Below are 27,395 nucleotides of genomic sequence, written 5' to 3' on the forward strand. Positions count from 1 at the left end.
CCATGACCCTAATTACCACGCCTATTAAAAAGAAAGGAACTTATATTGGAAACAACTTTTCCTTTTCTCTTTATTTTAAAGAAAAGCTGTTTACATGGCTGACAGGAGTCCACTCCAATAGATGTCATCGTAGCTCCCACAAAACTTTTGAACTTATCTTGATGGATACAAAGAATAACTAAACTCTGTTAGGTCTGCATTTGAAAAATACTAAACAAAACAACGGTATCTTTTATGCAGTTTATCTTGATATGGAAAAGTTGTAACTATTACAATTATTGTCTGAAACAGAGTATTGAATATCCAAGAAATGTGTGAAGCACAGTAATATGAGAAATGTGGCATAAAGGAGGGGAAAAATCCAAACCCATGCATCAACATCCGTCTCTTTAACTTAAATGCAATCTTTTTTATCTCAATTTTCAGTAAGCATTGATAATCATCTTTAACTAAAGAAAACATTACAGCTTCATCTGTCTGATGAAGAAATCCAAAGAGCAACCACAAGCACCAGCCTGTTGTTTACCAATGATGCTAAACTGCTGTCATACTCTGTTATCACTTTGGTCAATGGCAGCTGCTATGGGCCAGGGTTTGGGGGGACAAGAGCAGGGTACCCACCTGAGCTGTGGGTGAGGCTATGCCAGGTGTGACACCCTCTGGAGCATGTGACACACCAAACTGCTCAACACATTCAGTCCCTCGGCCTCCTCTGTGCACCTTCTGTGATCCATCAACAGGCAGGCACTGCTCATCCCCATGGATGTGTGGGCCAAGGGCTACACTGGATACAGCAACCAGGCTGCAACACAGATCCTGCTCAGTCAGCACAGCCAACAGTAATCCTCTGTAGAGCTTTTCATGTCTTCACATAAAAAAACCCAAAACAAAGTAAAAAAAAAACCCAGCTCAGCAAGTAGTACTAATTAGAGACTTGTGCATTTACAAGGGCATAGTAGTGTCCTTCCTTTGCCAGCAGCTGGCTGTGGGTGCCCTGCTCGACCACCCTGCCGTTATGGATGACCACAATGATGTCAGCTGTCTGCACGGTGGACAGGCGATGAGCAATGACGATGCAGGTCCGACCTTGCCGGGCGTTATCCAGAGCTTTTTGGACTATCTGTACACAGATAACATGACAATACTGTTAGCACCTGAAAAGGTTCCCCTCGTCCTAGGAACTACATTTGATTTATCACTGTCTTATCACCTAAATACACGTCCCACAGATACCAAGTCAGTGCACACAGGAGACTTTATTCAAAAGGATTTGTCACTGAGGTCAGTGAACCTGATCAAACAAATTTGAGACATGGAGAAGTGGGTTCTTGGGCATCCAGCTTGGATCAAAACATAAGTACAGTATTTACCACCAAATACATCTGATAGGAAGACAACTGAGGAGTATCAGATCAATGTGGAGTTTGATACTTAAAGTTTCAGGTTTTTTCTACTTTTTATTCCATAAACATAAACAGCTTCCCAGTATAGTTCAATTCAAACCTTTCAGGTGGAAAAACTACTGTGATATACATGACTTGTTTCACAATTGGGCATTTGTAGCATGTTTGCTTTAATTTTATTCTACAGAAAGCAACTAGCCATGTACATAGGCATAAGCATGTCACATAATAACCATCATTCACCTTTTCACTTTCTGTGTCAAGAGCAGAGGTAGCTTCATCCAGAAGCAGAACAGCAGGATTACGAACCAGAGCACGGGCAATTGCTATTCTTTGTTTTTGACCTCCAGAAAGTTGTGCTCCCTTCTCACCCACCCGGGTATTATATTTCTGGATGTTAAAAAATAAAAAAGATCACCAGTGAATACTCTTAGAGAAGGAAGATTAGAAAATCAACATTTATTCATGGCTATAAAAAGGTAAGCATTTTCATCTTGAAAGAAAGAATAGTGCAAGCGGTTTTAAGAAAGCTAAGGCTTTATAAACATCTCTAGTACAAGCAGTTATATATACAGCCACACATATTCATACCCAGTCTGAAAATTTACTCCTTCAAAGGCTAGAATAGGTCTTGAATGGTACCAGCAGTGAGGCATCCACAGAGCATATGATCATAAGATTAACTAACAATTTAGTGCTTATTGATATATTCATGAGGAATTTGATGCTGCATTGCTTGTGAATTAAGAATCTCAAATGTTATTAGCAGCAATGAAAATGAAATGTTTTTCAGCATTATTACCTCAGTTTCAGGTACCCAGAATTGCAGTGAAGACAAGCTATCGAAACATTTTTCCTTGTTAGAACCAAATTCTTGTCAGACATGAAGGTCAAATGTCATACCATTCACTTTTGACTGACTATCCCCTTGTATTTAATAAGAAACACTCCCTGTGCATAACCATTCAATTAGAAATAAACTACTTTGCTTTACTAAAATTTTTAGAAAAATAAAATGTCTTTATCAGAGTAACTTGAAGAGTTTCTGCTGTCAAAGGAAAAATATATTAAAAAAAATATTTGTGATTACTTATTTATACATAGAACGTCCTCTTATTTCCCTCTTCCTGCCTCCCTTTCACCCTGCAACCCTCAAATATTCTGGGTTGTCTACCACTGTAGTAATGGAAACATTGTGGCTTTTTTTTTTTTTTTTTAACAAACTAAAAAGGATTTTGAGCTTGAAACACTGGCATTTTAAAACATAAAGGCTATCATATTAGGGGAAATGAAAGTGTTTATTTTTAATTTGATCTATCCAAGTGAGCACTACCTTGATATCACTATATAATCCCAAATATACAATCTCACTATGAAGAGAACATCACTGTCTCTTACCTCTGGCAGTTTTTCAATGAAGGCATGAATATTTGCTGCTTTAGCTGCTACTTCAATTTCCTCCTGACTAACCACCCTACTGTTGTCTCCATACTGGATATTTTCAGCAATGCTGCAGTCGAACAAAATGGGCTCCTGGGACACCAGGCCCAGCCTGGACCTCAGCCATTGTAAATGCAGAGATTTGGTATCAATTCCATCTGCTAGCTAGAAAAAGCAACAGAAACATGATACCAAGCTGGCTACTGAGCTCATCCACACATACCTGCTGTAAACGGGAAACATCAACTCTAAGAGAAAGCCCATTATGTGTTATTTTACCAGATGTAATCAAGTACTTTTTTTGCATGCTAACCAGCATAATAGATGAAATATTTTCCTGCATTAGTTTTTAATTTTGCGTTGTTTTGCTTCCATCTGCTAGCAAGCAGAAACAACATGCAGGTAACAGGTTCTTCCTGCAGTCCTTCCAGCCCTACTGACCACAAGGAGCACCAGGAAGCTCACAGGAAAGCCTGCCCCTTAAGCAGAACAATAAATATTCTCAGCTGTAGGCCTTTCAATCTTACAACCTCTAAAGGAGGTTTGACTTTTTATACCCATTAACAGGGGTTGCATCAAAAAGCCCATTGTGACTTCCTGACGGTGACACAGTAACATCTATGTGAGATTACATTTATATTATATGAAGCATGTATCTGTGTCCCTAATGTGTTAATTCACACCAACAAGAAAGAAAACTTCCACACTGACATCAGTGTTATGCCCATGTCTGACCAGGGTGTGAGGAGACCTGGGGAGGAAATGCTGTTGGACACAGTCATTCCTTTCCCAGGCAAGATCTGTGACCTGAGAAAGCACACTGTGCCAGCATGGATGCCACTGCTGGTACATGTGGGCAAATGTGCCCTGTGCACAGGGCAGGCAATGACAGGGGTTTGGGGATTGTCTACAGATCCACTGGAGACACAGCCTCAGTAGCTCACACCTCTAAAAAAAAGGCATCTCAACAGAGGGACTTCCAGGCTGGTCAAAAGCCTCTGAAACCTTGGCAGATAAAGAGTTCTGTAGATTTAATTACTATTAATAGCTACACAAGTCTATTCTTACCACTTGTCCTTCCACAGGGTCATAAAATCTCTCCAAGAGCTGAATGGATGTGCTTTTGCCACAGCCGCTGCTTCCTACCAATGCCAATGTCTGTCCTTTGTTAACCTTTACATTGAGTCCTTGCAAAACCTGAACTTCCGGCCTTGTTGGATATACAAAATGGATGTTTCTGAATTCAATGTTGCCTTCAAAACGGCTCTGAAAAGCAGTAGAGAGTTCACATGCTCATATTAACATTTATTAGCCTTGACTATAACAACACTTGTTAAGACTTGGTTATTTAAAGTGAGAGATCCAAGAAAAGTTTGGGAAGGTGTTTTCAAAATTGTTTTTTAAATTCTTTTAAATGACATACTGGACCGAACATAGAATCATTAGTTACAGGATGATCCATAAAACACTGCATCCTTCTGGAGAAGTTTTCTGCATCTCTTGTCTATTTTTTACTTCATCTTTGAAAAGAATATCACAGAAACACAGAATAAGCTGAAGGGACTCTTCAGGATCAGAGTCCAGCTCCTGGCCTTGCACAGCACCACTCCAAAGAGTCACACCGTGTACCTGAGAGCACCGTCCAAACACTTTTTGAACTCTGTCAGGCTCGGTGCTGTGACAATTTCCCTGGGGAGCCTGTTCCAGTGCCAAACCACCCTCTTAAGAAAAACAGGCAATATCCAGATTTTTCATTTCTAATACATTGAAACACTTCTACTTGTGATGTAAACTATCATTTGCTTTCCTGATTTTACTCTCAAGGTAGCACAATTTGAGCAAATGTAACAAAAGGCCAAAATCAGAGATTAAGATAGCAGAGCTAAATTCTTCAGCAGGTTATTCATAGGCACGAAGGACAAGCTGAGTTTTAAAAAGCAGTGATAATTGTTAGACATCCTAGCCAGGCTGATATTCAAGAACAAATGGAAGAAAGGGGGCACGTGCCAAGGCTATTGCCTGTCCTGTTCTTTGGGGTATGAGCCAGACCCCCACACATGCCAGCAGCATCACTAATACAATGCTCTCATAGCAGGTAATAACCTAATTTGATGGACTCAAAGCTTTGCTTTGCTAAGTCACAGGCATCACCTGCAGTTAAGTCCACTCCATACTAAAAATGTTTTCACTTAAGTTTTATTTTATTGGAGACCTTCTGCCAAGTCTTTCAATGTCTGTGTCAGAGAAACTTGGTTCAAGAAAATATGCAAGCATGCTCAGAACTCTAAAGGCTGAAAATCTTGTATATAAGCTTGAAGCTACAGAAAACTAGATTATGGCTTCCTGAGTAGAGAGCTACCATCTAAACCTACAGAGGAAGTTAATTTAAATTTACATGAACCTGGATGTGCCACTGTAATCCTTACAGAACATGTAAACTGAAAGCATTACAGGCAGAAATTTGACAAGTGCTGAGCTCAGCCTCCTCAATGACAATTGTGGTTTAGAAGCAAGGCTCTTTGGGGAATTATTTGGTCTTTTTTTGTTTTTACTTTTTATTGGTTTTGCTTGTGTCCTTCCTCCCCCAACTTTAGAGTAAACTAAATTATTCATTAAGCTTGTTTTGACTTCACAAGAGCACATTTTTAATTGTAAAAGTTTCCACAGATGGAACAGCACGGCTTTTGACAAAGTGTCTGTCTGTAAAGAAATTAATCTCTTTTATTTACAAAATAATTACAAAAATGCATTAGTATTTTATTTCTCCCATAAACCCTTAGAAAGACAACAAAACTTCTACTGGAAATGACATTTTCAGTGTTTTCCTGAAACCATTTGCACTGTGAGTCAGTAGAATGAAAAGGGTTTTTAATTCATTCAGAGAAAAACCACCTTAAAGGCCATACACTTTTGTCTGAAACTCAGAAATAATATGGCCCCTAAACAAGTCAGTACAGTATTTATACAGTGTCTGTCTTTTGACAGAACTATAAAATGGTTGGGATTGGATGAGGCCTTAAAGACCATATTATAGTTCTAACCCCACTGCCGTGGGCAGAGACACATTTCACTAGAGCAGGTTGCTCAGAGATCCATCCAACCTGGCCTTGAACACTTCCAGGGATAGGATATCCACAACTTCTCTGGGCAACCTATTCCACCCTCACAGTAAAGAATTTTTTTTTCTAGTATCTCATCTAAGTTTACTCTCTTTCAGTTCAAAGCCATTCCCCCTGTCCCATCACTACATGCTCTTGTTACAAGTTCCTCTCCATCTTTCTTGTAGGCTCCCTTCAGGTTGCAATTATGTCATCCTAATTCAGCTTCCTTTTGTGACACCCTAAGAAATAGGCACTTGTGAACACAATTTCTGATAATAGATTAATAGATAATTACTTATTTAGTTTGTTACAACATTTTTTCCTGTGAAAAAAGAACACTCCTTCAAAAAAAAAACAAAAAAAACCAAGAAACAAAAAAATCCACCCAAAACCCCAAAGAAACAGATCTCCAATACCCGCCCAAGCCCCCATGCAAAATGCTATCCACCCTTACCAATTTTTCACCTTGTTCACTGTAACTGTCAATTAGAGGTTTTCTGTCCAAAAGCTGAAAGATTCTTTGGGCTGATGTTCGAGCTTTGCCATAGTCTGGTGCCATGGAAGCAGACTGACCAACATTCATAGCTGCAAACATGACAGAAGAGAAGACTCTAAAAAGCAAAGGACAAAGCATAATTCATTCCATGTAGAGCAATGCGTTCTTTTCCTACTGTGTAAAACATACCTTCAGAATAAAGTTTTTTAGCATCTTTAGGTGATGATATTTCCGGAGCTCCTCACACTCCCAAGATGTTATCCAGTGTTAGAAAGGTCAGCTTGTTCCCATAGTTATTTTATGGCTGAACAGTGGTATCATATCACTTCTCTTTTTAACACCCTCTATCTGGAAGGGACGTCAAAGGGCAAAGGCTTCTCCAGAGTACATGTACTGAGCTTGCTGCTCACTCTTGCTGTTTCACTGCCCAAATATGCACCTTTCCTCAAAGCAGCCCTTATGCCCAAAGAACATTCCCATCCACTCTGAATGCCTGGATTCCCAATTCCCAGGCCCTATTACCGCTGTAATTTGATAAAACAATTTGCATGCATTGAAATCACTTCACTGTGTACTGGTTTTGATATTTTTTTACATTTTATAAAATATACTCACATAAATACATCTTCAAAGTTGGTCAGACAATTAGCAATGAGCCATGCTCCAAATCTGAAGACTGCTGCATTAATAAAGTACTCTGAAGACTGAGATATTCCATAGGTAAATCCATAGAAAGGGGCTTTTTTCAGAGATTTTCTGATAAAAGAAGAGACTTTCCATAAATGATGTGTGAAAGACAAACAACAGACACTGGCTGGGGGAGAGACAGATTTCTGGAACAAAATTTTCAAGCAATCCAGCTCACCCCACATCAGTCCACAACACACACACATTCAGAAACAGTCCTTGCCAGACCCTAAGAGCCCCCAGCTTCATGACACAGAACCGCCCTTAGGACAGAAAGCAATGAAATCCTTGATCCTCAGTTATGTTAAATCAAATCCCCTTCCTTTGCTTTTATAGCAGGGCAGGTCACTAGAGACATCAGTTAAAATGAAATAAGTTAATAACTACCCCATATGACCCATTTTATTAAGAAAACAAGCCAGCTCCAGCGTGGCCTAAGAGCTGCCTGCAGGCTTCCACCAGCTCATCCCATCTGAGCGGAGGCAGGGACGCATTCAGCGTATCCCACAAGAATTCAGACTATGCCTCTATTTCCCAATCTATCCCTCTGGAAAGGTTTCATTTTGTATAGCTAATTGAACACACACTGAGTAAGAATCTGGTGAACTCTCTGTCCTCATTGTTGAGGACGCTCTCTGAGGAAGAGGAAATCTCCTTTCTAGTCCGAGCTGTAAATCAGACCTGTGAAAGTCCAAGCAACCATGCCGCCCAAATCTGGGCTCTTAGCAGTTCACCAGACGTTGAATTTTAACACTATTTTGGCTGAGGACAGATTGTGCAATACTTCATTTTCAATTTCTTCTTTTACATTAGAAGCAATTTAGATTTTGGGTTATTTTATTTAAATAAAATGGAGCTAGAAATATCTGGCAACTGTGGTGATTCAAATGCATTTCAGTGGAGAAAAGTCAGTGGGATGTAGTGGATCAAACAAGGAAAATATATGAAGTTCTTTTCAAGGTTTCAAAGTCATATGAGGGGAATAAAACTGGTTTATGTTATAAAGGGTGTGGTGGAATTGTCAGTTCCTCAGTTAAGTAGTATCAGTGAAATACATTGACATGGAGTGAACATATATCCTGTATTCTAGGCAAACACAATATTCTGTAACACATGTGCATGCACAGAATGCAGTTTATAAAGTGTTTGCATAATAAAAGACAAATCCTGCAAATGTATTTTTCACTCTGCACTTAAAAATGTATATTAAAACATAGATACTACACAAATTTCAAAGCTATATGAACAGCTATTGATATTCTTCCCAGCCTTTTGGATATTGGTTAGGTTCCAAGAAAGGTATTTACAATAAATCTGAAATACTAAGGTGTACTGTAAAGGAAAAAGACCCACCTATATGTATGATTCAAACTAGCAACATATCTTTCATAAAATGCTTCTTCCTTGGTCAGTGAAGCTACAGTTCTTATGTTTTCAACTGATTCTGTCGAAATCTAAACAAAGAGATTAGATAAATAAGAGGTAATCTCTTACAACTGCAATCTGCAAGGTATCTTCTGAACACTTGATTTCTGCTCTAGTATTTATTATTTATATCAGAATGTGCTTGCTTAAGAGTAGGGATCAAGGTGAAGGAAAGTCCTGAGCAATGAAATTATTCATCAGCAGTGTCTTCCCTAACCCATGGGTTGTGGCCCTCATGGATTAAACCCAATTTAATGAAATGGGGACAAACACTAGTAATCTGGACACAGCTTGCTTTTTTGCATGGATACTTCTGTCTCCTGGAAGAGCACTATCAGCTGAATGAAGGCAGTATCCTGAAACTCTTGAGCACATTAATGGCTTGCCTTTATGGCAGTATAAAGAGGTATCAATGTTGCAACACTTCTGGTTGCAGCACAGCAGTGCAGAGCCACGTCGCTTACCCCAGGCACAAGGTACACCAGTGCTGGGGTTGCTTCTGCTGCAGCTGCCACTGCCCAGAAATCCACTATGGAGGCTTTCAAATGCATTTTCATATTCTAATTTGCAGATGGTTTGTGTTATCTGTGTTTTGCTTTTCCTGAAGATATATAAACATTCCTCTCAACACGCTTCATTTATCTTGGACAACTGAGTCAGCTATAATATAACTATAATGTTGTCCCTAAAAATGATCTCCCACCCGAATGCTGTAGTTAAAATTGAAGAACTTACTCTTCCAGCCTCTTCCAAAGCTTTTTGATCTTCTGCAGCATGACCGGACATAGAGCTAGCATTCACAGCATTTGCACCAACAATAAAAGGAATGCAGGCCAGGATAAGCAAAGTTAGCTGCCAGCCATATACAAACGCAATAATGATGGCAGTCACAAGGGTAAAGACAGTCATAGTCATCAGTGCAAGTCTGCTTCCAGTTGCCTAAGAAAACCCCAGAAACCCCCCCAGATATATGTCATTAGATTTGGGTTTCTGTTGCTTAAATTACCACTTCAGATTGCTGTAGTTAAGACCAAAGGTTTGGCTGGAAAATGAAACCATGTGCAATCACCTGTGTGGACATTATGCACCAAATTCTCTAACCATTCCTAGAGATTCCTCACACCTGCCAGCATTCAGGCCTTCGAGAGGTGTTAATGTAGTCTAGAAAGTTGGATGTGACAGTTGTTTAATGAAATGTATGTGAGACCTCACACACTACCCAAGGTAGAGAAAATTGTGATCACTGTGACAAGCAGGGTGAGTTGGCAGTTAAGGTGTCCAACACTAGGCAAGAGGGGCTTGGTTCTAACAACAGCCATCCATGGAGACCCTCTAACAGTGGTGAAAAATACTCATCCTCAGCTTCTTACATTGCTGCACTTGAGGTTGTGTTCTTAGAGAAAAAATCTGAATCTGGCCACCCTGCAGAAATGCTTTATCTCAGTGGGATAATGAGTAGGAAAGACTAACTCTGACTTAAGAATTCTCACCTCCTCCCAGCCTGTATAACCTTTTCAACAAAAACTTTTTAAAATGAGAGTTGATTAGCATCCAGCATATGGGTGGGCTCTGATCTGCAGGAAGAACTTCTGCAAATAGCCCTGTGGAAACAGTTCATCTTCCAGAGCTCAGCATGATGGTAAAAAAAAAAACCCTCTTGGGTGGGAAGCAAATATTCCCTCTTTTGCCAAAGGACTTCCTGCCCTTAAAAGACTTTTCTTGTTCAATTAATTTAAATTATTAATAATTTAACTAATGTCAAGGTGAATTGTTGCCATGTGTTCTAGGGGCTGCACATAAAAATGGATTTGGAAGCTTCAACCAGCGCAGCATAGTACAGACTTACGGACGTCTGGCAAACACAATAGCTTTGGGTTCCCATTCATGCCCTTAGCTGTTTTTTGTATTTAGAAAACTGTGTGCACACCTCCTTTTTACTGCCCTAACAGGGTGATAGACTTCATTGCCACTGAAGCAAACAAACTTTAGAAGATAAAGATGATTAAATTTTGTCAAAGAGTATTTTATCCCTGCAAGCCCACAATGGAGGGCTGGAGAGAAACAAAAACCTACAGAGACTGAAAAATGTAGGGTTTCAAAGATTAGTGATGTACAAATATGAAGGGAAAATAAAGACACTAGTAAACTTTTCCCCACAAGTCCTGCAGTGATTATTTTTCCCTGCAAAGAGACAGGGAGAAACAGTGACATTTGGCAGATTGTCAGGTTCTGCTGATGAGGTGAGCAGTTGAAGCAACTGTGCAGAATTTGCCAGATTTTCTTGCCAGTGTCCAGTGGCCACCTCTCCCATACCAGCTTCTTGAGTAGTTCCCTCCCTTGGCCATTGCCCTCCATGATGCTTTTAAATTATGCTGGTCTATTTCTTACTGTTTGTGAAGCACATTTTGTGGCAATGGGAAGACTTCTCTTCACTGAGGTCAATAAGGGTTTGCATCCTCTGCAAATGCAACCTCTTTGTAGTATTCTGGTGACACCCATAACAGGGTGTAAAAACCTGGGGTCCAGTGACTTTGGTCCAAGCATATATGTACATTTCATTTTGCATGGTGAAGTTATCTACAATTATTATATATTTAGCTTAAAGACTTGCAGGGAGGTACATGATCGTCTGCTGGATTTCTGATAGCTGTAAATTATCATCTGGGAAACCATTTTCAATGTGTCAGTAGCATGATGTATAAAGGCATCTGCCAGTCTGTCGGCAGATTTAATTTCTGAAATAATCTTGGAGTTCCTTGCCAATTGCAATTAATATTTGTGAGGAAAAAGATATTTCAAAAATACACATAAAAGAATCAACATACGCCTTTAACTTGGGAAGCATCTGTAGCAAGACGAGTCAGCAGAACACCAACAGCATTTTTCTGGTCATCATACCATCCAATCTCCTACAAGAAAAGATACTGAATTATGTTTCCAAAAGTTACATGGAAGCACAAAACAGGATGGCTAACTGAATATTCTCTCTGTGTAGTCAGCATTTCCAAGTAAAAGAAAAGAAAAAGCTTAAAAACCATTATTCTTTTGTGGACATTTAATTGTTCATAATCAAAGTGTTCATGGCTGCAATGTTTTCCTGAACATAGAAACTTTTACTATAACCTCCATTTACTTAGAAATTCCTTGGTCCTGAAGAGGTTAACTATTCTCTTACAAATTATCTGTCCCATCAGCTATAGAATCACAGAATATCCTGAGTTGCAAGGGACCCACAAGGACTTGTACCTACAGAAAGTAAAGGAAGCTTTTGTATTTGCAAAGGCTATGGTACGGTTCTTTTTTCTTCCAATCACCAATCTTCTGTCTTCTGGTCCCTTTCAGATGTTTCTAAAAAAACACAGGTTCTTATCCACACCCACCGCTCTCTCAATATCCTAACTGCCTAATTCATACCTGCTGAAGTAATGCTCTGAAGGACAAAGAGCGCAGTCTCATTGTTAGAGTTTCCCCAGACTTCCCAAACATGAATCCCTGGGGGAGGAAAAACAGTCACATTTTCTCATCTGATGCTGTAACTCTGTTTATAAATCTGCACAAGAAAAGCAGTCACACCAAGAAGCACCACAAAAGCCATCACACCTAAAACCCCCTGTGAATATGTGTGTCCTGGGAAAATCATCATTCACTTTCCTGAACCTGAAACTTGATTTTCTCACAGAAAGGAAACAACATAGCAAAAAAAGCATCTATATATTACATACTTGTATCACAACCAGCCAAGCAAAGGGAGATTAAACTTTTCTGGTCAACCCTGCACACACAGACAGCAGCACTACAAGATACATCAACCTGTCTAGTGATTGGCCTCCCTATCCTGATTGTGACCAAAAACATTCACTCACTGCAGCCATACCAATGGATTTTTTTGGTATGGAAATCAGTGGGCACTAAGTGTTTCCTGCAACCTTTAAAGAAGTCAAAAGAGGACAGAAAATGATGGAATTTACTCAGTGGTACAAAAACCACAGTCTGCAATGTGTCTGCTTTATACTTTGGCAAGAGCCTATAGACTAGTCAGTGAGAAATGTAAGTATTAACTTCGACTTCTAAGGCCAGACCCTCAACTTTTATTTCAATCATGCTGAATTAACATTGACTTCAGTGAATTATCTAAACCAAGAGCAAGTATAGACAAATGTTTTTAGGTAAACATTACCATTTAACCTACATATCTCAGGAAGACCTTGGCACTTGTGCATATTTTTATAAGGTCTGATTGGTGTTTTACTTCTCAGATTGTGTTGATGAGTTATACCTGCAGCCTGCTGGAGAGTTCAGAGCTTTAAAGATTTCAGTGTAGTGACACTTACTTGGATTATGTATGCTGCTAAGATAATCACTCCAAGTAAAAGAAATATTAGAGAAAGCACCACAGTGTTTTTACTCCTTTTTACTGGATCTCTTTCTTGAAAAGCCTATGAAAAGAAAAAAACCCACAAAAATGAGTACATGGACAAGCATCCATTACATAAGCCAGCCTTCACCTCAAGACGATTGTCTACTTTAATTTCTTTTAGCAAGCATCCTGGATCCTAAAATCAGTCTGCAGTCAACTTTCTGTTGAGGACCCAGTAGATAGTCCAGCTTTCCATTTAACCTACATGGCACTAATTTGTTCTCCCAGATCCATCAATGTTCCTCCTTTGCTCTGCTAGTCAGCTGCAGTTCCACCATCTTCTGCTTTTGGAGAGTTCCTTCAACATTTTTCAATAAATGTATTTATACAAGTTAATGACACTCAGAGATTTACATGGAAAGAATTGAGTGGTTGAGGATGAGGACAAGCTCAGGACTGGAACTTCCAGTTGCAAAAGAAAAAACCCAAACAAAACAAAAACCCCACTAAACCCTCCCCCACCACACAAAAAAACCCCAAAGAAACAAAACCCACAAACAAAACAAAAACCAACCCCTCTGCCAAAAATAAAAAAAAAAAAAAAAAAAGAAAAACCCAAAAAAACTTACCCCAATGATTTTTCCAAATATAACAGCAAATGCAGGATGGACTGCACCTATGACAGCAGCAGCAATCACTCCCAGTAGTACATAGAACCACTCAGGTTTGTTCAGAGCCAGGATTTTTAAGTAAGACACAGCAGGGAGATTTTCTTCCTACAGAGAAAATTTTAAGTTTTCCTTGGAAAGTTGCAGAACATACAATTCCCCAGACAGTGGGTATTCATTAGGCCTTGAGCAGTGAACTCTCTGGGTAAAGTGCTGAAAGCCCTCTCTGTGCCCTCAGATCAAGCAAACATGCTGGAGATTTACCGCTTTGCTGTTTCACGTCCTAGAACGTCAACTGTGCTGTAAAAATTTGGAGGCAAAAAGCTTAACAAAATGCTAAGTCATGAGGGGAGAAGGGCCAGGACAGTTCACTCAAAGTCAGACAGGACTGGTCACCATGAATGGCAACTAACACTTCCATCATCATAAAGAATTGAAAGTTCAGAGGACGGAAGAGATCCCTCCAGTTCAGCTAAATGCCAGTGGGCTGGCAATAGAACAATTGGGTAGAGAGGTCATTTTTCTCTTTGGCAAACTAAATCCAATGAATCATTACCAAAACCAGGAATGAGGCATGTGTTAAGAGTCAGTTAGCCTGTTCACACTTTGAAGGTACAAAAAGTGCTGTCTTGCTTTACCACTTTATTTAAGTGCCTATGACTCCAAAGGGATATTTCTGAAGAAGCAAATAATGAAAACATCAGGAATGAGACAAAATATCAGTCAAGATTATAAGCAAGTTGCTCTTGCTTTCTAGTTATTTTATCCTGTGTTTTAGATGCTAGATGACAGTGGCTAAGTAGTAGGCTGATTTTTTCTGAAATAATTACAACTGATGGATGTTCGAGTTCCTAATTTTTTTCTGAATGTGATGAATATTGTATTCTTTAGCATGAACACCCACTACTTCCTTTAAGGTCTTAAGCACTATTAATACACAGCCAAAAAGTGTATTTTGAAGTTACATGACTTTTGGTATGATAATGGGAATGGGTCCAGCTCATTCTTGCTATTTGAGATATTCATTAGCTGGAAGATGTATAGATAAAATTATACTAAGAATTTCATAATTACTTTAAATACTATTTATTACAGATGATATCCTAACTGCCACAGAATTAGAAGAATTAATGTTTTTACTTTGGAATTTATATTTTAGTTCTTCACATCAAAGGTCTTGAAATCAGGCAAAAAACCCCAAAACTAAACAAAAAACTCAAGCAACCTTAATCTACCAAACCACTATTCCCGTATGTTTCAGGAGAAATGTAGAAATGTACTACAAAAATGAAAACAAAATCAAGTTTCTGTTGCACTGCTCATATCAAGTCTGATCCAGAATGCACTAGAATTCCGCTCTTTTTGATGCTATGAGCAAGTTTTATTCAACTTTGATGAAACAAAATAATTTTTCTTAACCCCAAACTTCCTACGTGACTTTTACTGATGTATGACGTATGTCAACTAAGTTGTTTTTTTTCTGTAAAAGTCCTGCAGAACTGAAATATGTACTAAAACAGAAAGAGTAGTGATTTTTTTAATGGCAATGGTCTTCAAAATATCAGAGTTTTGATTTTTTTTTTTTTTTTTAATTGGCATAAATGTAGTATGATACTCCAAAGTGCCTTCAATTTGGGTACGTGCACTCTAGGGATTATATTATCCAGCAGTACGTGCAACAGTAAGTACCAGTGAGTAAAGAATCTTGCAAATGAAATCTCATACCTAGTTTTAATTAGATGGAATTAAAACATCTGTACCACCACTGAAATAATACTTTTAAATTGTACAAAGCAATGTAAATCAATAGTAGTTTTCTTCCAGTTCACATTAACTCAGTGGTGTTAAAATGAAGATTTTTGTTAGGACAAATTGTCCTCAGATACTCAGTTTGGTGAGTACCAACTGCAATAGCACCAGGGTAAATGTTGCATAAAAGCCAGTAATCCAAATTATGTGCTTCTTCTTTATACTTACATCTTATAATTAAATTCTAAACTGAAGTTCTAATACCAACCTCCACCTCCTTTTTTTCCTTCTTTTTTCCAAAGGGATTTTTAGATGAACTTCTCTTGCTCTTATATCTGCTGGATTTTCTTTGAATGCTGCCTCTCCCTGGTATCACAGACTTTTCAAAGTGATCTTCAAGAATCAGCTCTTCCACAGGATTTATGTTTTCCTCGTACTCCTCAGCTCCTGGGCCTTCACTATCTTCTGATGTGCCATCATCTTGAACATCACTGCTACAACCCTAGTGAGAATTCAGGATATACAGTTACAAGGCATTTTGAGTAAAAAGAAAGGTGTTTTTTTTTTTCCCTCATGAATACTGGTGTTTCAATTGTGTAACTGCAGTTGTCTATAGGCCTCACATATTTCAGTCTACAATTGCAGAGCAGTAGACTATTTGATTCTGATTTTTTATCCCTCTTTTCCTTTAAAGCAGTCTATGGAATCCACCTGGAATTTAACACCTCTGTGGTTATGCTGTAATTATGCAGTCTGTGCCTCAAACTCACTTATGTTTTTGACATATTGGATTGCGTAAATATGAGACACTTATGGGTAAAACCCCCAAGAATTCCAAGCCCGTGTCTGTGCCCAGACTAGAATAACTGCACAGCTGCCAGCTGGACATCACGCAGGAACTAGAGAGAGAAAATGGCTCCATCCACCATTTGACAACTTTGTGAAACAGAGAAAGTAAGTAAATGAATTTGCCCTTACCTGCTGCATTACAAGGGAATAGTAGAGTCCTTTCTGCAGCATCAGTTCACTGTGCGTCCCCTGCTCCACCACGACGCCTTTCTCAAATCCAGCAATAGTGTCAGCAGTCCTGATGGTAGACAGCCTGTGAGCAATCACAATGGTGGTGCGCCCAGCCCGAGCCTTACAGAAACACACAAAACACAGTAACAGTTAAACCGTGCAAGAAAACAGCACCGAAATAAAGTCATTTTAGTTATCTGTAATATACAGTAAATCAAAACTTTAATTTTTTAATTAGATTTTTTTTTTCTGGTCTTGCATCTTTGTTCAGCAGTCCAAGGACAGTTTTGTTTGACTGATTTAGTTAGAGAAAGCCACATTAATCTTTTTATACAGGCAACAAGTATTAAAGACCATAATTAAAGTTTATTATCTGACTTTTTATGAAACTCAAAACTGTTCAAGCTAAAGTTGCTCACAAAGTGTTTCCATGTGAAAGCAAGCATGAGGGGAAAATGCTGTGAGAGTAGTTAAATCTTTCTCAAAACAAAGCTAGGATAGCAAATGCAAAAAGAGCAGATATTTTCTTTACATACTGTCCCTGAAAATTTTTTGAAGTACAACATAACTTCTGACAAGAATTAGCAGAAAAGCACAGAGAAGCAAATTTGCATCAAAAATGGGTTTGACCCACTCCCTTCTGAAACAAACTTTTTGACAATAATCCTACTGGGATTTGGCAGGAAGAGCTGCAGGTTGGGTTCCACCCTCTCCAGCATCCTCACACAGAGCAGTGGCACACACAGCCCGCATGCAGCAAATGAGCACAGGCCACCTTGTCACTGCTGGAGAGGCTGGCTTCCCTCCACCATGATGCCTGCAGCAAGTGGCAGCTCAGCAGAAGGAGAGATCCAAGGGAACCTCATGCAACAAGCACGTTATGCAGTGGTGGAACCTGCTGGAAATTTCTTGCTACAGAAGTTGTACATCCTATGGGCACAGGAATAGGGGCATTAAGAAGACGAGGCCATCTGAAGGAGAGGACTGCTTCCATGGAGATTTGAATTCTTCCCCCTCAGCCTGCCATTCTCATGGATCTGATGCGGGTCACTCCCAGGAATCTGCCACAGTGTTGTTTTTACGCCTCTGGCCTAATGCACAAAGCCTTCACCCCTGCAGCTGGGAGCTGTGATCAGAACTAGCAAAATGCTTTATAAGATGCAAAGTTATCAAAAAAACAGCTGGCTACAAGGAGCTACAAATGAATGCCCAGAAACAGTGACCATTCATGAGGTTAATATCTCTGCTCCTCAGCTGTAAAAATAATCAACAATTGCAGCACCACTTTTTCCACTTAGGGATGTTGAAATGAAATTTGGAAATCTCATTGGGGGACTACACTGATGAACATCAGAAAGCTGTGACAAGATGACTAAGTTATGATTTGGGGCTCATTGTGGTGTGTTCCAAGAACATGAAGAGGAATGAATAAGAGTCCACTTAATTGAGTGACCTCCCTGTGTTATGCTGCACTAAATGAAGCAATAAGCTTCCGGAAAAGCTAAGTAGTTGATTACAAATTTTAAAAAAACCCAAACAAACATGCAAAAGAAAGACTATATGAATATTATTTCTGTATCTACGTGTTACCTCAATACTAATATCACTGGAATGACATGAATACAAAAAACAACTGCACTTTACTTCAGATTTAAACTGACTAGCAAGCGAAGATGACAAATTTTGTATTTCCCTTGAGCCATACTGGTAATTTGTATTTCTCTCCATAACTACGGAAATGAAAACCAGGGTTTTTCACTTCATTTAAAAAAATACATTAAAATAAATATTAGACAAAATAAAAGACATTCAAGGCAAACCATGAAGGTTTTTTCCAATCAAAGCCTATGTGTTCTACTGTATGCTGATGGAAACTACTGAAGAAGGTGGGCTGTGAGGAAGGTATTGTGTGCTGATCAGTGACATGATCAATGACAGCTCTGCTCTGCAGCAGTACCCACCCTAGAGCTGGGGGCTGCTAAAAGCAGAAGAAGAATGAAAATGGCTAAATCCCAAGAGCTTTCTGAAATTTATGAAGCAACTATTCAATAAAGAACAAATGTGAGGGATATCAGTAGCATGTAATTTTCTATTAATCCACCTGAAAAAGGCCATCCTGTCCTCATACCTTGCCTTGATAAGATGCCAGCAATATTTGATCAGCAAATGAGCAATTATTATTTGAGAAAGGGAATGCAGGAGACCTAAGTTACTGTTCCACATGACAGCCTCTTCATAATTTTAGTAATAATGCAAAACCAAAACCCACCCTAAATACAAACCTTATTTTCCAATGTCCTTGATTCTGATGGAAACCTGCACTGAAAACTGTACATTAGTTTTCCTTAAGCACTTTTTGCACCTTTTCATGGCAGCAGCTAGCTTCTGTGAGTCCTACCTTGTCAAGCGCTGCTTGCACTATGGATTCACTCTGAGTATCTAATGCAGAGGTAGCTTCATCCAGAAGAAGAATCTTGGGATTTCTTGCTAGGGCACGGGCAATAGCTATTCGTTGCTTCTGTCCTCCACTCAGTTGAGCACCTCTTTCACCCACCATGGTGTTAAATTTCTGAGAAAGGAGAGAACAGAAGAGAAGTTGTGATACATCTCAAATCCTCACCAGTCAGTGGAACCCCAAGTACTCATCTTCTAGAAGATGTAGCTTCTTCCAGCTGACTTGAGCACATGCAGAGCAAATATGGAAGGCCAACCATCCAACTGGCCCTTAGCCAAACCCTCCTTCCCCCACCACATGTTGTGCCTGCCTAACTTTGAACTTACGGTTCTTTAAAGATCTTTATTGCTCACTCAGTGCTCCAAACCCTGGGGTTTCTTAAGACAAGCCCGATCTCTATCTACCTTTCCAAAAGGGTTGGAATTGTACATTGGAATTATACATGCATTATATATTGGAACACCAAGAGCATTTCTCCTCTGAATCTGAGACACTCCCCCTTGGAGCCATTGTTAGGTTCCCACTGACCATATCACTTACTGCAAAGTGACATGTCTCAAAGTCCACTGTAGTTTTTAATTATATAGCTGCTTCAGAGTAAATATCAAATCACTCTTCCTAAGAAGGAGGAACCTTGAAACAGATGCTTGAGATGCTCAAGAGTTTGGGCCAGGCTCTCTCAAGTGGCAAAAGAATTTGAAATCGAATCCCAGGGGGCACTTTTCCCAAATTTTTTAACTTCAGGAGCAAAGGGAAGGACATACTATCCATTTATGAGGATGTGTTTAGAATTCTTAACCTTGCTTCTCAGCCCCATCCTGAAAGGAGTAAGGCACCTACTGCTAAGAGGGCTCAAAGCTGTGAATCTCAGGCAGAGGGAGAGCTTAAGCTTGTAGCTGCCAAAGGGGTCTTGGTTCAGGGCATACTTATTTACTTCCACCCACTCCCTCCATTTCCTGTGAATGTGCAGACAGCTCCTGACAAGGGGCTTTGGATTTCTGATTCTTCTTTTTAAAATCCAACCCTTCTATGACTCATGGGATGGGTAGGGATGGCAATACAGCTGTGAAGCTCCCTTTCTCCTGAGTTAAGGCATTGACATTTTTTCCCAGACTCCAGCAGGTCCTTTGAGAGCCACCAAAGGCACAATATCTAGCTGAAAAACTCTCTGAATTCAAAGCTGCTGGAGGCAATAAGTATATTTTGAGAAGTTGTAGTATAACTTGGATTCCCATGCTCTGCCTCTCAGAAACAAGATACCAGCCTAAATGGACTTTTCATTCTTACTCTCAAAGTAAGTTAATGAACTTACATCAGGCAGTCTAGATATAAAGTCAAAAGCGTTGGCTTCCTTGGCTGCTTGCTCAATTTCAGCATCGGAAATGTCTTCTCTGCCATAGCGAATATTCTCAGCTATTGTGGTTGCAAACAAAACAGGCTCTTGGCTCACAATGCCAATATTTTCTCGTAACCACTTTGTATTAAGGGTCCGAATATCCCGACCATCTAAAATAATCTAAGAGGAAAAGAGTGTATCAGAGAAGGCAAGGAAATGTACTCTCTGTTCATAAGAAAGCAATAAATTACTCTTACTTGAATGAGGTATCAGCCAGTTGGTCAAGAAAAAAAAAAATTGTCTTTAATAGAAAACTATGTTGGGGGAGAAGCTGCAACTGCAGTCTTTCCATCCACTGCACAAGCTGGAAAATTATGACGAGCAGCATATAAAGAGAAGACATCAGGGGCTTTTTTTTCACCGTCTGTTTTCCCCCTAAAACCATCCTGTTTGAATTGGCTTAAGAACTTTACAACTTCCTTGCACACTTTTTACATGATTCTCAAGCTCCTGTGCCAGTTTGATGTCCTCACAGTTGTGGCTGCACAATCCTCTGTGGCTGTATTGTACACCAGATCAAAGAGTTCAACTCGAGTAAAAGGAAAAGGAAAGTTATTTTTAACCTAGGTAATTTGCAGTGTGGTCATATGAGCACCGGCACTGGAACAGCAAAATGAGGCATGGGGGCAGGAATGAACCACCATAGGAAAACTCAGTTTAAGAAAGAATTGTGTTGAAAACAGCTGCCTTGGTACCTTATATGAAAAACTGAACTATCAGTATATTTGGAATGTTTACCTATTTTCAACTATTAAGTAGCATCCTTCAAATATTAAGAATAAACAAATTTTCTTAAAAATACATTGTTTCATTTCTCTCATTTTTTTTCCCTTTGGAAATTTCTTGTGGTAAGTACCTACCATTTACCAACTGGATTTACTGTTCAGTGGTAAAACACATACAATGCATGAGATGGAAACTTCTGCTGTGGGTTAGCAGATAGTGAAAAACAAGCCAAGAAAACAGCCATTTAAAATAGAAAAACTCTCTGCAGGTTTTAGCTTACATTCAATGAAAAGGAAGCAAAACACAGCAGGACTCTGTTGAATTATGCTTTGCTTAAAAAAAAAGAAAGTTTAGGGAATTTTAAAAACAAACAGTTGATAACAATTATTTTAAATTCAGATCCTGCAAGCCTGTTCTAAGACTTGTGGCATTTGCTATTTGTGACATAGTACTGTAGGAAGAAGCAGAATAATGAAGTCAAGCCAACAAGAGAAGATAGTTCATTTGAAATTTAAATATGAACTATGCAGATATATGGTCAAAATAGAAAACAAGGTTCAGTCAGTATGGGAAACTCATGCATGTCCTAATAGCTCTGAGTCTTTACAATTCTTTTGCAGACACTCACTTCTCCCTGATCAGGATCATAGAATCTCTGCAGCAGCTGAACAGTAGTGCTTTTTCCACAGCCACTGGCACCAACTAAAGCAATTGTCTTCCCAGTTTGAACTTTCAAGTTTAGACCTTTGAGGATCTGCGAATAAAAAAAAATAAAATCATATCTTAGTGTAACAAGTCAGATTAGAGAACAGTCTGTCAAGGTAACTGTAGCTGTTGCTATCAAGGCAGTAGTGAGGGCCACAGTCAGAAGGTATGGCAACATTAATAAGTTAATTGTACCTGAGAATATCCTGGAACACTGATAGGCAAAAGTCTTTCACCTATGCTTGTGAAATGTATTAGCCTTTAAAATGGGGTGGCTGCGTGCAACCTGCCTTTTGGAAATGGCCCCTAGATCCTTCTAGGTACCAAAGCGAGCCTGGGAATTTTTTTGAGAAGATTGGTAACTGGAACAGGCCAAGTTCATGCCAAGAAACATTTTAAGAGTTCCCTTGCATAGACCATTGCATTCCACTGCCTGGGAAAATTCCCCAGCACATTCAATAGACTAATATAGACACAGTCACACTATTCTGAACTTTATAGCTCATTTTCTCCAATTTGTGTGATCTGGTAGCAGGCTTGGGTCTTAAATTCTTCTGCTGTCCTCCATTTTCCAGAGCATAATAATTAGGAATCTCACAGAAGATTATTTTCAGGTGCTAAAGAGTATCACTGAAAACCAAGCCTGCTTTACTCTATTTTTAAAATATTTTTAAATGGCTGTTTTGACAAAGTAATTGCTGGGAAGCCCTTAATAAATCCCATTCCTTATTGTTAGCAGCCTCAGCAACCTGGAGAGTAGTTACAGATTAATGATATAATTTTTGCTATTTTCACATTTAGAGAACATTTTACCTCCGAAGATGTCCATGTCATTACAAGTAATGCTGTGTAGTTGCCAAAATATTTGGCTGCTATGGGAACTCTTCTTGTTTATATCAGGCTGATTTATAAGTTTGCCTACACATGTTTTTGCAATGAGAGATTAAAATAGTTGCAATATTCCTCTCCTCTCCTCTCCTCTCCCTGTATTAAATCCACCTGGTTTTATATCTCCTGGAAGCTGATATCCTGGTGCCTGCATTATCGAGAATGAGCTTTATTCTAGATACCATACTATCTCCAGGTGCAAATAATCACTACCACATACTAGGCTGGTTTTAACACTCTTTCATCAGGCAATGTATTGCCAAGATTAAAACTAACAATAACTGTACTCCTTAGATCCCTCTGATTTGGTTTAACCTGGACAGGGAAGATTACAATGTGCTGAATTAATTGCTTGAGAGATTGCGGGTATCTTCTATGCAGATTTGCTGATTCCTTTGGGTATTCCAAATAACACTGATGCTCTTAGTAGGGAGAGCTGATGACTCAGATTTGGGAAGGATGGGAAATATTTCCATCCCATTTGGTGTGCTGACCCACAACATAGCTCAGCAGCCTGAATAGGATTTTTAGGAAGAAAGATGAAGACTCAGCTTTGTCCCTTCAAGATTTCTGAGCCAAGAGGGATAGAAGATGCATTGTACAGAATTCAGTCAAGGAGAAAGCCCTGCTCTGAATCTGCCCTCTAGCCATCCCAGTGTCCTGGAAACAGATTTGATGCACAACAGGACAGACCTCAGATGACTGAGTTGGGAAAAGCTACATGAAAAAAACAGCCATAGATTTATAAACTTTCACCACTATACTATACCAGCACATCAAGCTTTTACCTGTTGACAATTGAAATCTCTATTTCTACCTTTTTCTTCATCAAGGAAGAAACAACAGCAGCAAATGCCTTTTCCTTTCACCTTTGACAAGGTGTTCAAAAGATTATAAATCTATAAATATTGCAAAGAGGTTAAACCAACTGTGCCACCACAAAAGTAATCACCATGACATGATGTACACAGGCCACTAATGGAAATTGAACAAGCAAAGAATGGGGACAACAGTTTCTTGAACAGCAATTTTAATATATGCCCAAAACAATGTTTGACTTCCAAATGTACATTTAGGATGATATGTTTCGATACTTTTGATATCGTACTGTTGCAAAATCTATCTCCGATAATTTTTCTCATGGGATACCATAAGTCCAAAGAGCCAAGAATCTGGAAAAAAGTAACTTTCTGGTTTAACTTCATGAAGTCTGGAAGCCTTAGTGAAAGATTTTTCAAAACTGTATTTGATTTATCAAAGCTCTTCCTCATAGAAACTCAGACTAGGAGCAAAACATATTAGATTTGTCCTGCAGAAAAGAATGAGGTACACAGTGACAGTAGTTCTAGAGCTTTGTCTTTGTGCATCATTGGGGGGAAAATTATGCCCCATCCCCCAAAACAGGAATGCATTTCACATTCAATAACAAAATTAGACAAACAATAGGCTGAGGAATTTCAGCACAGTAATCTAAACAGAATACTTACTTTGACATCAGGTCTGGAAGGGTAACTGAAATGGATGTTTCTGAATTCAATTTCTCCTACAAGTTTGTCTGGCTTGTAACCTTCCTTAGAACTGCTGTCTATGAGCCGTTTCTGGAAAAGATGTTTGTAAAATAAACTGGTGGTTATTTCACTTTTGGAACTGTTATTTCTGCTACATGCATTGTTCTTTACTTTCTCAGATGCTGGTTTACACTGCAGTTCATCATTGTAGAACTGCTGCATTTTACCTGTAGAATGCTGCATATGGGGGAACATCAAATTGTGATTTCTACTTTGACAAATACAGTACATTTTCAAAAGCAACAAAATCCATAGCAGAAAACCTGTAACTGCAGAACTTAACTGCATTCTCTTGCAGCAAAAACATGGGCCTCAGTAATCTGTGTAGAAGTGTTTCATACTCACATCAAAAAAAATTATGTAACCATTTCTCCATGAACTTTTTAATCCTACTTTAAAATATTTTATATAGAGAAACATGCAAGTGTTGCATAGCACAGCAAGACCAAGATAATGATATGGAAAACCTTTTTTTATGGCAACATCAGCATTACAGATTATTATGGTTATAACTTTCAGTAGCATTATTAATCCCCTCTTCAGCAATTCCCCCTCCCCAATAAATCCCATCTCAGCTGAATTTGTGCATACATGCATTTTAAAAAATTAGTATAGTGCCATTATACTTTCCCTCTGGAGCTGAAAGTCTAATTATAGACAAAAATCTTAAGCATCTATCTCAGACACACATGCCAGGTTTTCCAGCTTTCACTGTAAGAAAGAGGCAGGGATTTTTAGATGAATGAAAATATTATGGGGTTCTGTAATAAACATTTATAGAGTTGATGATTTGGGGCTTTAGAGCACTTTTACATTACTCAAGAAAAAAAATAAAAAGGAGAGGGAGTAAAAGCTAAGTTGCTTGAAAGGCTTCTCTTCTATGTAATTAGGTGTTTACCTTATTGATAATCTTATATACTTCATAGGCAGCCCCACGTGCACTGGACACATTCTCCAGGTTAGGAGCTGCCTGGCCCAGGGAGAAAGCTCCAACAAGCACAGAGAAGAACACCTGTGGGAGACAGAGAGGAGCATTGCAATTAATGATTACAGTGCCACCAGTGCCCACATGGGCACTAGAAACACTTAAGCACCAGCTCCAGGTTATTCATCCCACCTGACAAACATAAACCAAGACAATCAAACTTTTTATATTAAAAGCTAGGCAAGATGAATACCTGTCAGTTGTTTTATACTACATGAGTCCCTAACAGCTAACTTAGCAAGCGCATGGTAGCAAACGGAGACACCATTTGCATGACTTTCCCTGAAGATACAGAACATTTTTCAAAGCTGCATTGCTGTACTTACAATTAACACACGGCCGATGTCATAATGTGGATCCTCAGCAGTGAGCTTGGTCCCGTACCAAAATGCAAGGGCATAGGATCCAAAGATAAAAAATTGCGAAAGCCCTAAACATGTGTTAGTGGTAATCGATTTTTTCATTCCAACACGTTTAGCCATCTCTAAGTTAGCATCATACCTGAAAATGGGTAAGGAAACCATTAGTTTGACAGGTACCACATGCCACTCTGGTTAATGTTTCTCAGTGCCCTTTTCTTAATTAACAGAATTTATGTAAGAAAAAACAAAGTCTCAAGGAGCCTGCAGGTTTGTGTTTTTTTTTTTTTTTTTTTTTTTACAGTGGACTATTAGGGAGGTAATTAATTTGAATAAACCTGCTCTGACATATGCTGACAATATTGGCATACTGTTATGAAAGACATTCAGAAAACAATTACACATCACGACTTCGTTATCATAATGAAGACACAATAGCACTCCTGAACTCATTGTTTCCATTAATCTTGACAGGAAACCCTCAAAAGGTTTTAGCAACATTATTTACCACAGAGGTTCAGGTTAGTTGTCCACATTTAAAACAAGCAAAATATAAATAAAATCCTCCAACAACCCCAGGCAGTAGGGAAGGAAATACGTGAGAGGCCCCTCTGACCACAAAGTTGTTCTCTTACTGGCCATTTTGGGATGTCAAGTATCTTTCCCTTAGGTCATTTTTCTGGTTAACATGCAGAACCAGTGGACGATAGAAGATCAGTGTAAAGACTAAGAAGTTCAACTAGAGAATTATGGCTTCTAAGGATGGCTCAAATTCATTCACTTATCTATAGTTTTCAGCAAACAGCTGAAAGAAAACAGCTTTCATGTACTCAAGCTCATTATGCAAAGCGTAGCCTAGGAATAGTGAAACTTTCTACTTGTAATCAACACGGTCAGTAGCTTGCACCCTTTCCCCAACACATATTTCCAATAAAGTACAACCATATCGTAGGAAAACATGCAATTCATTCAGCTAGAAAGCAATCTTAAAAAACTGCATTAATTTTGTCCATGTAAGTTTCTAAGATGTCACCAATGCTGTATTTGTTAGTCAAACATATTGAAATATTTTGACTTGATTGTGCTCTTAAAACCAGGCCCTGCCTTTGACTCGGCAGCATCATAGGTCTTCCAGAGGAATGGATACAGCATTTAAGCAGCAAGATAAATACATGTGATCACTCAAATACTGAGGAAAAGCCAAGCCACTGCTAGAAACGAAAGGAGACTGAAGATCCCTTGCAAGAGTAAACTTTTGCGGTCAGCGGAGACACTGTGTGCAGTGAAAGGATGCTTTTCCTAACTCTGAGGTCAGCATTCAAGAGCTGTGTAGGAGTCACAATCCACTATCTGAAAAATGCATTCCCTGGTAGGAGTTTGTCCCTAGTATAAGATGTTCCTAGGGGAGCCACTATGTTTGCTTGGGGTTTTTAGATTAAATGGGGGTAGAGCTGTGGAAGAGGCTGACTGGTCAATCATATAAAGGAAAAGCCTTACTCGACTCAGGTATCAGTTATTTTGTCTTTAGACAAAGTATTTTGAATGAATTGACAGCTCCTGTCATTTAATTTTCAGACACTGGTAATTGCAGAAGATGGGGAGGAGGGCCAACTTATCTAGGTCTTCCTAGGGTGATTTTTTTTTGCCTTTACTGTGCAAGCAGAACAGTCTTAATACTGTTGCATCTTAAAAACAAATTCCAGTAAGCAGAAGACAGGGCTATAAGATAGTCAGAGATCAGTCCCCGGAAGCAAATGAAGGAACAGGCTGTAGGATCCTAGGCTAGGGTTGACATCACCTTAAAAATGTTGCACAAGATGAAGGCAAACATGAGCTGAAAAAGAGTTTCATGGGGTAACATGGATTAGGTCATCTACTTTGCCTTTCCCAACTGCATAGAATCAGTGGTGCCTGGTATTTGTATAAAAAAGTTATTGCTTATGCTTATTGAGTTATCTGATATGCAT

General features: G+C 39.1%; 1 protein-coding gene across 1 annotated transcript in view; it reads right to left on the minus strand.

The window, feature by feature from the left end:
- Positions 1-388: 388 nt before the first annotated feature.
- Positions 389-27,395, minus strand: part of ABCB5 (ATP binding cassette subfamily B member 5) — a 34,115-nt gene continuing 7,108 nt past the window's right edge. The window contains exons 10-29 of the mRNA XM_040079185.1: positions 25,396-25,570; positions 24,983-25,096; positions 24,004-24,114; positions 21,552-21,677; positions 20,114-20,317; positions 18,745-18,915; positions 16,305-16,466; positions 15,595-15,828; positions 13,539-13,685; positions 12,884-12,988; positions 11,967-12,044; positions 11,378-11,461; positions 9,288-9,491; positions 8,481-8,581; positions 7,056-7,196; positions 6,399-6,555; positions 3,912-4,109; positions 2,802-3,008; positions 1,647-1,793; positions 389-1,120 (exon numbers count right to left, since the gene is read on the minus strand). Coding sequence (XP_039935119.1) covers positions 923-1,120; positions 1,647-1,793; positions 2,802-3,008; positions 3,912-4,109; positions 6,399-6,555; positions 7,056-7,196; positions 8,481-8,581; positions 9,288-9,491; positions 11,378-11,461; positions 11,967-12,044; positions 12,884-12,988; positions 13,539-13,685; positions 15,595-15,828; positions 16,305-16,466; positions 18,745-18,915; positions 20,114-20,317; positions 21,552-21,677; positions 24,004-24,114; positions 24,983-25,096; positions 25,396-25,570 — 3,064 coding nt within the window. The 3' untranslated portion in view covers positions 389-922. The remainder of the gene's footprint in view (positions 1,121-1,646; positions 1,794-2,801; positions 3,009-3,911; positions 4,110-6,398; positions 6,556-7,055; positions 7,197-8,480; positions 8,582-9,287; positions 9,492-11,377; positions 11,462-11,966; positions 12,045-12,883; positions 12,989-13,538; positions 13,686-15,594; positions 15,829-16,304; positions 16,467-18,744; positions 18,916-20,113; positions 20,318-21,551; positions 21,678-24,003; positions 24,115-24,982; positions 25,097-25,395; positions 25,571-27,395) is intronic.

Source organism: Hirundo rustica, chromosome 1, assembly GCF_015227805.2.
Source record: "Hirundo rustica isolate bHirRus1 chromosome 1, bHirRus1.pri.v3, whole genome shotgun sequence".
Lineage (NCBI taxonomy): Eukaryota > Metazoa > Chordata > Aves > Passeriformes > Hirundinidae > Hirundo > Hirundo rustica.